The 11,255-nt window shown below is 41.1% G+C and overlaps 1 protein-coding gene across 1 annotated transcript in view; it reads right to left on the minus strand.

Annotated features, from left to right (window-relative positions):
- The window catches only part of LOC142345495 (afadin-like), a 115,067-nt gene extending 104,247 nt beyond the window's left edge, over positions 1-10,820 (minus strand). The window contains exon 1 of the mRNA XM_075397564.1: positions 10,587-10,820. Within this exon, the coding sequence (XP_075253679.1) occupies positions 10,587-10,706 (120 nt within the window). The 5' untranslated portion in view covers positions 10,707-10,820. The remainder of the gene's footprint in view (positions 1-10,586) is intronic.
- Positions 10,821-11,255: the final 435 nt, after the last annotated feature.

The following is an 11,255-nucleotide window of genomic DNA, read 5'->3' on the forward strand; positions in this document are numbered from 1 at the left end:
AAAATCGACAAAGTAAGTTTTCAGAATATTGAATTAAACTGAATAGGTTATTTATAAAAGCTTGTTGAGAAAAAGCTCAACTAACTGGATTGTAAGCAGAAAAGTATCAAGTGTCGTTTGGGCGAAGGAACATGGCCAACGGAACAAATTCTCAATTAGCTCTTGAAACACGCAAAAGCTAAATAAATTGCGTGCCAAATTGTGTTATCAATAATAAATACACTATGGTCCAGTGGCACGAAAGTAAAACAAAGCTTGAGCGGAAAGGCGCTATAAGATTAATAGATTAATAGCTGGAACATTATACTGCCTAAGGAATAATAATGGGGTAGGGCTGTTACATCACCCCGCTTAGGAAGGACATGTCCTCATGTCCCACTATTCTGTCTCCGAACCCGATGAGGACGATGAGCTCGAAGAACGCGAGCGAGGCTTCCTTTTTATTTTCTTGTTTTGTGGATTATGATTTCCCCGAAGTAATTGAGAACGCAGGGAGCGGAATTCGTTTTGGAGACCTCTGAGGTGACGACAGGTCGTTGAACAGGACTCAGAGGCAGACATAGTGTCCGTATTCACCCCTGCATTGCGGACCTTAGAGGATTTTGGCTTTTTAGGTTGTTTTTTCTCCAGCGTAACAACCTTCGCGGAGAGCAGACGATTTGCCGTCCGAGAATCATCTAGCATTTGATTCAGCTCGGAAATGCGAGCTTTTAGTTTGTCGATCTCATTGGTAGCCTGGTAAAGGTCACGCTCGTGAGCCTCACGGGATCGACGAAGTCGAATAAGTTGATCTCGAAGGTCGCGATTTTCAGCCGAGTTGTCAACAGGGATAGCGACTAGATCCGCAGGATCCAGCAGAGGCCTTCGCCTTGCATTGTAAGGATCCTGAAGGCGAACTTTCCCATTGCGGTAAAATTCAACAACCCGCAACACGGCATGCAAATTTGCTGAATACACCAAACCGTTGAGGCGTAAGGGACCGTTGCGAGGTGGACCCATAGCCTGGCGTGAATTGCTTCCTTCGAGCGGGCTGCTTCTCGAACCCGAAGCTGCTGTTGCAGAAGCAGTCTGAACGACTGGAATGTTTTTGGAAGGCGGACAAAAGATGATTGTCATTTCATCCGAAGAAGCAGATGAGCAGACATCCGTGTGCGGCTGAGGATCCCGATTTTGCGAGAGGTTTTGACGGAACTCAAGCGACTGATCACTTGCCCAGTTGCCAGTTATTCCTGTATCTGCTTGAGAGTCCATACTATCGTCCAGCAACGGAATTGCAGGCGAAGAAGCACCTGAAAGAAGATCTGTGTCCAGAAGAATATCAGGGCCTGGAGAAGCAGGCATAGTGTTGATTGACTCTGAGCTTGTCGACATCTAAAACAAGCAATGTCAATCATTTGTGTACAGAAGTGCATCAGGGCTGCTAGTGATTGATGAACGAAAAGAAAAAAATTTTGAATGAAGCAAAAGACAAAAATCAGAAAGCGGCAGTTTTTTTTTTCTGAGACAGAACACTATAGGCGATAAAGAGTCAACCTGTGCTTAAATTTTTGTTGTGTAGCGGGCAGAATTTAATTGTGCTGACGGATAAATTGAATCAACTATTACAGTGCGATTATCAGGGTTCCCATCAGTTTCATTGACAAGTTGGTCATGATTGACAGGCGCAGATGCGTGTATATTATTTATGTGATTTTGAAGCATCTGCGTAAAAGGCGCAAGGGGGTTAAGAAGCCGGAAAACTGTCCAGAAAGGAACTCCATGAGAAAGGAGCCTAAGCGCAAATACAAGTTTCAATATATAGATAAAGAGCCCTAGAAGCGCTAAAGTTGTTAGCGTAATTACAGTGCACCTCTCGGCGTAGTACCAACCACCACTCGCAACAGATTGCAAATCAATCAAATATTTCCAAGCCGCCAAATTTTCTAGTTCTTCGGAAACGCTTGGATTAAAATGCATTAAACCAGGATGAGAATATTGGCTGCGAGGACCAAGATATACTTCTCGTCCCGAAATTGTTCGGCGCGAGTATTTTAGAACCCGAGCCTTTGCGCTCTGCCTCAAGTTCTGATAAGAAAAGAGACCAGCGGTGTGTAATGAAGGTAAGTTATCACTAAAATCTAGATGGCTGAAAACACTTAGAGATTCGGGCGTACGTGCGACCGAATAATCATCTCCATAGTGCATCCAGATGCCTTCAGACGTGCGGTACATGTAAGGTGCTATGGGATCACAAGCAGTCAAAGTATAGTTTGGATACACAACTTGTGTTATCGGATTCATGAAACGAATTTGCGTATCATTGCCCAAAAGAACAGGAACTTCCTCTGTGCAGTAGGGGAAGTCTGCAATTCGAGCTTCGACTTTAACACATTTGTGGACGTAAAGAACAGCTCCCGCTTTTTCAGCATGTATGCCTAACATGGAACCGGATCCGAGGAAGAGATTAGGATTGCCCAAGTTTGACGCTAAAGAAATGAGTCCATTTAAGATCATCTGACGCGTATTGCAAATTTCATTTTTGATGAAATTTACAATTCGTTGACGCGAAAGATGCGCGTTGACATGCACAAACTCAATTTTTGTCCCATAGACTAAGTTTGGAATTGCATCTGTGTTGTAATCTATTTCCGGAAGTTGCTCCGTTATAGGTTCAATGACAAAGTAAACACCAGAGTAGGTTGTTGGTCGGACCTTATATGAGCAAACACTAACAGTTGTGTTCAGAAGTTCTATATAAAAGACGCGGGAATCATCCCTGGAAGCAGTTTTTCCACTCAAATACATTGAATCAGCAGAAGAGATCTGAACGCCAGGATGCTCCGGAGAGAACTCAAATATTGATTTAATCTCACACTGACCGTAGAAATGCGGTAAATAGGTGATTGAGTCATGCTGAAAGACAGAACCTGGAAAACTGCAGGACGTGGATCTTTCATTGGGATCTGTCAAGATTAAGGACCATGGAGAGCTGGTTTTGTCCAAAGTTGCGACTACTTTGCCGATGGTTAATTTTGCGTTTATAACACCAGATGCGTGAATTTTCGATCCACCTGGGGTAATCCAATCCACAGGCCAGGTGAAGTAAATTCCAGCTTTCTTGCCACCACGCATGAAAGAGTACGAATAGTCAAATACCTTGAAATTGCCAGGTTTGTATGGTCTACCATCAAACAAAAGATCCCCCTCAGTCATTTTAAAATTTTCATCTGCAAAACCTGGAAGTTTGAAATTGCGACCACTCCAAATTGCTCTGCAAACCCAAGTTTCTAATGCATAGAAAGTAGGCACTAGGCGAGAATACTCTTTTAAATACACAGAATCATCAAATCGGGCAGAATGCGCTAATCCGGTAACAGCGTAAGAAGCTTGAAACATGCAAAAACTCATTTGAATATCAACTTCGGGCGCATGAAGAACCAAACCACCAAAAGTAATGTTTTTGGTGCTTAATTTATCAGGCGTACACTGTTCACTCGGAAGAAGCGAGTAAATTTTTGTTGTGAGAACTTCCTCGATGTCATAGCCTACAAGTGTAGAGAAACTGCAATCTACTAGGCAAGTGAACAACAGCAACACTTGCTGCACAAAGAGCATCTAAACAAATCACTCAACATCACTGTCTGAATCAAAATAAGCTAAACGGAAAAATCCTGGATGCCGTGCATGATCAGCAACAGCTCTACGCGGTCGTTGAGGAACTGTTGTGGAACCTGAACCACTTTGATTTTCTGACAAAAAAACTGGCGGTGACGGAATGGCGGAACTTGTAGGGTTAGTAGTGTTTTGTAACCTATCAGAGGTAGAAGCCTGTCTTTCAGATAAATCAACCAACACAAGATCATCGTCTTCAGGGACGATGGGTTGAGGACTTAGTCTTACAGTTTGGTTGGAACGATTTCTGCGCAACCGCTGGTCTGATGGTGTAAAAGGTTTAATGCGATCGTAATGAGCAATCTGTTGTTTTTGAGTTTTGACGTCTTGTAGAACAAAATTAATTTGGTTAATAACCTTTTTCACGCAATGAGGTCCAGACCAGAAGCTCTTTAATTTAGGAGTTTGACCCTGTGAGCACACTGGTGAATGAAGAAGCACCAGGTCTCCTTCCTTATACGAAGGACCATGCTTCTTTTTGTCAAAGATAGCTTTTTGTCGGCGCATTTCCCATCCGTTTTTCTGAATTACGGACTCGAAAATGGTGGAAGATTCAACTAAACGTTGAAAAACATAATCCCGATGACCAACAATTGGAGTGGGCAATGTTGGATATAGCATATCAACAGGCATGCGCATTTCTTTCCCAAAAACTAATCGGAAAGGCGATTGACCTGTCGACTCATGAACTGCAGAACGATAGGCCATCATGAAAGATTGAAGATGAACAGACCAAACTTCATGCCGTTCTGCGCAGTACTTTGCCAACCCATCTTCCAAAGTGCGATTTATGCGTTCCACTTTTGCATTTCCTTGCGGGTGGTAAGGAGTAGATCTTGAGCTGGTTAACTGCAGCTTATTGCACATATCTGCGAAAAGGCGCGATGTGAACTGCGAACCGTTGTCACTGTGAATATATTCAGGTACACCAAATCGGGTGACCCATTGATCTAAGAAAGTGCTACAGATTGTCTCAGCCTCGATGTTCTGTAGGGGTGCAGCCTCGAACCAGCGAGTAAAATGGTCTCCAATCATTAGGATGTATTTATAAAATTTCTCATTCAACCGACTTTCTGGGAGAGGGCCAAGGATATCAACTGACACGCAAAGAAAAGGTTCATAGAATGCCCAGAGCTGCATTTCTTGCTGATGTGATTGTTTGGGATTCTTTCGTTTTTGACAAGTTGCACAACCTGAGATCCAGGAGTCCACATCATTTTTCAATCCTGGCCAGTAAAATCGCTGACGTACCCGATCAAGAGTTTTCTTATTGCCTAAATGTCCTGAAGCAGGTGAATCATGCAACTGAAGAAGAACTTTTTGAACCTGGTTAAGTGGAACGCAACACTGATGGAAAAGTGTAGATCCATCCAGTTGTTGAAATAGCCGGTACAAAACACCATCAATAATTTTCAATGTCTCGAATTGCTGCCAGTAACACTGCAAAGCAGATGGTCTACCAAACATTAAGGATCGAGGTGGTTTCTCACCTGTTCGACACCATGATTTGACTACAGACAGAGTTTTATCCTGATCTTGCGTTTCTGAAAAGTGCGGAGACGAAGAAACAGATGTGACAGAAGTAGCAGATAAATTCAAAGGTGGTAATCTGGAAAGAGCATCAGCATTTGCAATAGTTTTTCCAGGCCGATGGACAATTTCAAAATTGAACATACTTAATTTTTCTAGCCAACGCGCTACTATTGCATCAGGCTCTTTGAACGAATAGAGCCAAACGAGGGCGCGATGGTCAGTAATTATCTGAAATTTTTGCCCAAGAAGAAATTCTTTGAAGTATGATGTGAAGAACACCACAGCAAAGAGTTCACGTTTCGTAGCCGAGTAGTTTCTTTGACCTTTTTGCAGCACTTTGCTAGCATATGCAATAACCTTTTCACCATTTTTCTGTTTTTGAGATAGCACTGCGCCAATTCCAGTAAGCGATGCGTCAGTACAAAGAACGAATTGATCCTTTTCATTTGGAAAACCTAAGATTGGAGCGGATACTAGCGCTGTTTTCAATTTCTCGAAAGCTTTTTGGCAGTCTGCTGTCCAATGGAACGTTGTTGTTTTATTCATCAATTGGTACAGAGGGTTCGCAATCAAACCAAAATTGAGAACAAACTTTCTATAGAAGCCAACAAGGCCCATGAACGATCTTAACTGACGAATAGTTTGTGGAACTGGGTATTTCTCCACAGCTGCTATTTTAGCAGGATCAGTGTGTATCCCGTCAGCAGAGACTACATGACCCAGAAATACTAACTTCGTTTGGAATAAGGAACATTTGGCAGGTGAAATTTTCAAATTTGCTTCCCGTATGCGTTGGAACACAAGTTGAAGACGATGTATGTGTTCCTCGAAAGAACGACCAAAGACTATAATATCATCAAGATAAACCAGGACAATTTCATATGTCAACCCTGATAAAACAATTTCCATTAGTCTTTGAAATGCTCCAGGGGCATTGCAAAGACCCATTGGCATCCGTTTCCACTGATACAGTCCAAACGGCGTAATGAAAGAAGTAAGGTGTCGATCTTCTTCATCAATCTCCATTTGATGAAATCCACTGCAAAGGTCGAGGCTAGAGAAGAAAATGCTTCCCTCGAGATTATTTAGAATATCTGATATGCGCGGAAGAGGCCACGATGTTTTGACTGTTTGGGCATTTAGTTTCCGATAGTCAATAACAAGACGATATGACCCGTCACGTTTCGGAACTAACACGGTTGGAGCTGCCCACTCGGAATGAGTAGGAGATATGAGATCTTTTTCTTGGAGTTTGGTTATCTTATCCTTGAGATCTTTTCCTTTAGAAGGATTCATTGATCTGTATGGCACTCGGCTAGGCTGGGCGTCATCTTTCAATTGAATACGCAGTTTATGCAAATTACATGAGCCTAGATCCCATTTGTCGGTAGCAAACACGTCTGCAAACTGCTTGAGTAGACTAAAAGCGTCCTTTTGTTGTTTTTTAGTGAGAGTGCTGAACTTTGATTTAAACAACTGCATCAAAGTTTCAGCTGAATTGATGTCAACAGCATTGAAACCAACAGTTTGAAGGACAGTCTCGTTGTAGGGTAAGATTTGCGCAATAGTTTGCGAAGGATATAAAGTTACGGAATTACAAGTAGGGTTAAGTACTCTTAGCCAAAATTCATTTTGAGAAACTGTTACAAGAGACGAGGCCACTAAAAGGGAGTTTAAACTGGTGAAACCTACGTGGGGCTCAACCAAACCCACAGTCGCGTCAGACGAAGTACGCGAACTGCTTGAAGAAAACTTATGCGCATGATGTGACTTTAGATTACATTTTACGAGTGCTTCACTTCGAGGTGGAATAAGGAAACGCGAAGTTACAGAACAAAGCGAAGTCTCAGTTGTCGGAGAATTATCCTCAAACCACTGAGACAACGGACTGATACATTCCAGTACTGCGTCACCTACATCTAATAAACCCCGAGAGAAGTCTACTGCACATTTTTGTTTGTGTAGGAGATCAAAACCGACCACACAAGGAACACTGAGGTGGGCACAAATGTAAAATTTGAAAGAAAACATGGGACCATTTTTAAACCAACGACATGGAAGCAAGCACATACCCTTAAATTGAAGCATAGAGCCATTTATGGCGGATGCTTGGATATCAGATGCTTCCAATGTAAGCGAAGGGCTAAAGTTGCTGAACTTGCCAAAAACATCGGCACGAATTACACTAATTGAAGCACCTGAATCAATCAGGGCAGGCAGTATATTATCGGCGATTATTATTTTGGAAAGAAGCGACTGTATGCCAAAAATACGCTTGTTTTGTGCCATGGGTTATTAAAAATGGAGAACAAACTCTTTCAAAGTGGACTATGGCGATAGAAGAAGCTATCGGTTAGAGTATGGTTTTGACTCTGGGCAATTACGTCGCTGATGTTGAGAAGAACCACAGTTCCAACAATTTTTGCAATTATTTTTAGTATGACCTTTACGATTACAACCATAACAAATAGTTGGTCCGGTGAACCTGACTTTTCTTTCATTACTGATTGAACGACTGTGTGAATTGTCAAGAAACGTTTTTCGCGGAGAGGAAGATTGACGACGTTCTCCGTGTTGCGATGGGCTACGAGAGAAAGTAGGTGACTTGCGTTTGTTAAACGGAGACAATCTGTAAGGAGAGTTGCTCCTGCGACCCGATTTTTTGTTCATCGGACGAGAACGTGGTTGGTAACTAACTTGTCCGGCCATGAGTTTATCAACTTTACGCGAAAGTGCTTCAATGGAACTCACAGAAGTAGATGAAGGCGCAGTCTCATTTGCATTTGCTTCAAGACGGTAAATTGCGTCGAAGTGGAGTGCTGATTCTAAGGCCGCGTTAATGTCAGCCGGCTTGTTCTTTCTTAACTCTACCCTTACATGAATATTGTGAAGGCCATCAATGAAAGATTGAAGCACAATATGGTCTCTGATTGCCTGCGTGTCTTGGGGATAAGCCTTATTAGCTAGAAGTTTGAGCTCAGCTAAAAATTCACTTACTTTTTCGGACTCGCCTTGAATACGTTTTGCAAGGGATGACCGAAAAAATTCAGGAGGTTCCTGATATTGGCGCAAAAATTGCTTTTTAAGCTCTGAATAATCATTTTTTGTTGCGTCATCTAATGACTGATAAAATTCGATAGCACTGCCTCGTAAGCGCAAGGGAAAAATAGTATGACGCTTATCAATGTAAACCTGTTGACCAGCGCTGTCGTGTTGCGGAGTTCCATCACTATTGAATGCTTTTTTTAGCCAATTTTGTAACGAACTCAAGAGTTCGAATTGTGTTATATAGGCCTGAATATCACTTGTTCCGTTAAAAGGCTCCGGTAGAAGAAGTTTAGCTTCCAGAGCTGCGTCAGCCATTTGTTATTAATTACATGGAAATAAAAAATGCTGCACAAAGTTCCAACCTTGCGATTGGACCGGCAAGTCAGATATCGGTTGTTCAAAATTGTGGGGACCAGAAAAAGCTGGCCTCTAAGAGATAACAGAAAAGAACGCAGAGACTTTTTTTAACTTAGGATTTCAGGTCTCTCGTCTTAAGTTATGTATCGTTGAGGTTGCCGTAGCAGCCGCCGAAACCTCCCTTGCTAAGCCCCTTAGTCTTACTACGTGGGACCTACAAACACTGGGAATGTAGAAGCTGCGGAAGCAAGGAGCGTCTATTTTCCGATAAATCGGATAACGCTTGAGAAGCCTCTGAAATCAGTACCTATTTGTCAAAGCGTTCTAAAGTTAAAGGCAATTATTGCTCATCTAAGAAAAAGAACAACCGTTATCTGTCAAGCAGATCACAAAAACGACCGAATATTTGAGTTATTTTTCTCTTTTTTTTTTTTTTTGAAAAGAAGGTAAAGAAAAAGCAGATGTTCCTGAAAATTGCAGGATAGCTTATTTTGAAAAAAAAATCCCGAACCTGTCAACAATATAACAACCCGGTAGGTATTTAAAAAAACGAACGTTTGAATTGCGAATGCGGGATTCGAGATTGGGTTGTTTTAGTTTTTTTGTTGAAATTAACAACTTCAATTTAATTGATCTTACCTTGTTTTCTGTGCTCTATCTTTTTCTTTGGAAAATCGACAAAGTAAGTTTTCAGAATATTGAATTAAACTGAATAGGTTATTTATAAAAGCTTGTTGAGAAAAAGCTCAACTAACTGGATTGTAAGCAGAAAAGTATCAAGTGTCGTTTGGGCGAAGGAACATGGCCAACGGAACAAATTCTCAATTAGCTCTTGAAACACGCAAAAGCTAAATAAATTGCGTGCCAAATTGTGTTATCAATAATAAATACACTATGGTCCAGTGGCACGAAAGTAAAACAAAGCTTGAGCGGAAAGGCGCTATAAGATTAATAGATTAATAGCTGGAACATTATACTGCCTAAGGAATAATAATGGGGTAGGGCTGTTACACTTTCTGCTAAAAAAAAACCCTGTAGAATCTCATTACTCCTCTCGAGTCGTAAAAACCTGTAGAATATCATTACTCCTCTTCGAGTCGTAAAAACCCGTAGAATCTCATTACTCCTCTTCGAGTCGTAAAAAGACCGACAGGACTAATACAATTGCTACAACTTTGTTTGAGAGCAATTAAACACATTCAGTGTAGGCGTGCCGCGGTAAGACAACACACACTCCATCTACATTCATCAAATCAATGCGCTCCGAGCCATAAAAATAAAGTCCACCACTGATGAAGATCAAAAACAGACCCGGATTATTAAATTTGAGCTTCAAAGGAATTTAATTCCACAACAAGACATTATGTTCCGTTCCAGGCAGCAACTGATCAATTTCTACCAATCTAAATTTAACCCAATTATTCAATATGGTGTTCTCGTCTATGGGTGCTGCTGTTACTTGTCTCTGCTACCAATCTACCAATTGCAGAAAACGGTGCTTATATTAAGTTTATATAGTTCCGCAGAAAGAATGATTCTTGTTGAGACATTTTGAAAAACATTCCTTGCTAACTGTATATGATGTTCATATTTATGAGCTACTGAAATTTGTCTTGATTTTACATTCACATAATTTACAATTTACATTCAAATAATTTTTGTAATAAGCTGTGAGTTAAATTGCATTAAACGTGTGACAAGATTGTCAGAAACGGGGCTGCTGAGAATACCAGCTGGAAATCGAAAAGCGAACGTCATTCAATCCGATATCGATGTTTCAAACTTTAGATACCAAACAAAGTAGATACCACCTAATCTCGTCGATTGTCCTCTTGATTTGGTTGCGGCGACTTTATCACTTTATATTCTTGATATACTGTGTTATATGCTGCAATGCCAAAACGAGAAATTAATTCTTTTTTTAAATTGAAAACAACTTCGTCTGTTGTACGCTACTGATCAAAAACTGTTTGATAGGAAATCAATGCTATGACTACCTCATTAGGCAGAGACAACTCAAACAAAGACAGTCGGTACTTGTTCCACTCCTCAATTTGACTTGTGAGTCTTTTGTACTCCTCCGCTGACCCCAAAGAGGACGCCGTAATAGCATTCATTTGTACTAATGTCCACTCGATCTACACTCTCTTCGCTGTATCACAACAGTCGCATTTGCTCAATCTCTACCTCATTTAGCTATGTATGATTATACAGGCTTCACACTCACATATCAGCCTGAAATAAAAGGAACCTGAAGAAACACACAGTGCTGAAACAAACACATTGAGCGATGCGCGGATACAGGGATTAGTATCAATGCCAAACAGAAGACATGGTAACTAAGACTAATTAGACGGAAGTTCAAAAACAGGCATCTAAAATTAGGCTTCATCCGTTTTGTATTCTTGATTTCATTTTTATGACTCTGTTCATTTCAGATTGCTTTGCTGAACAACGGCTGCTTAAAAGCGCTGTAGGTAGAATAAGCGATAAAAAACTAACCTAAAAAATTTCACAAAAAGCTAACAAGCTGTTAAAAACGGTAAAGCGAAACGAAACTTTGTTGATGAAGTCATAAACATAGCCAAAAGACTCAGGAACTGAGAGGAGGTAGTATTCACTTAAACCCACAATCGACATTCACTAAACGAAATGACTTCTCCGCT

Source organism: Convolutriloba macropyga, chromosome 9 (assembly GCF_964194025.1).
Source record: "Convolutriloba macropyga chromosome 9, txConMacr16.3, whole genome shotgun sequence".
In the NCBI taxonomy this organism is placed as follows: domain Eukaryota; kingdom Metazoa; phylum Xenacoelomorpha; order Acoela; family Convolutidae; genus Convolutriloba; species Convolutriloba macropyga.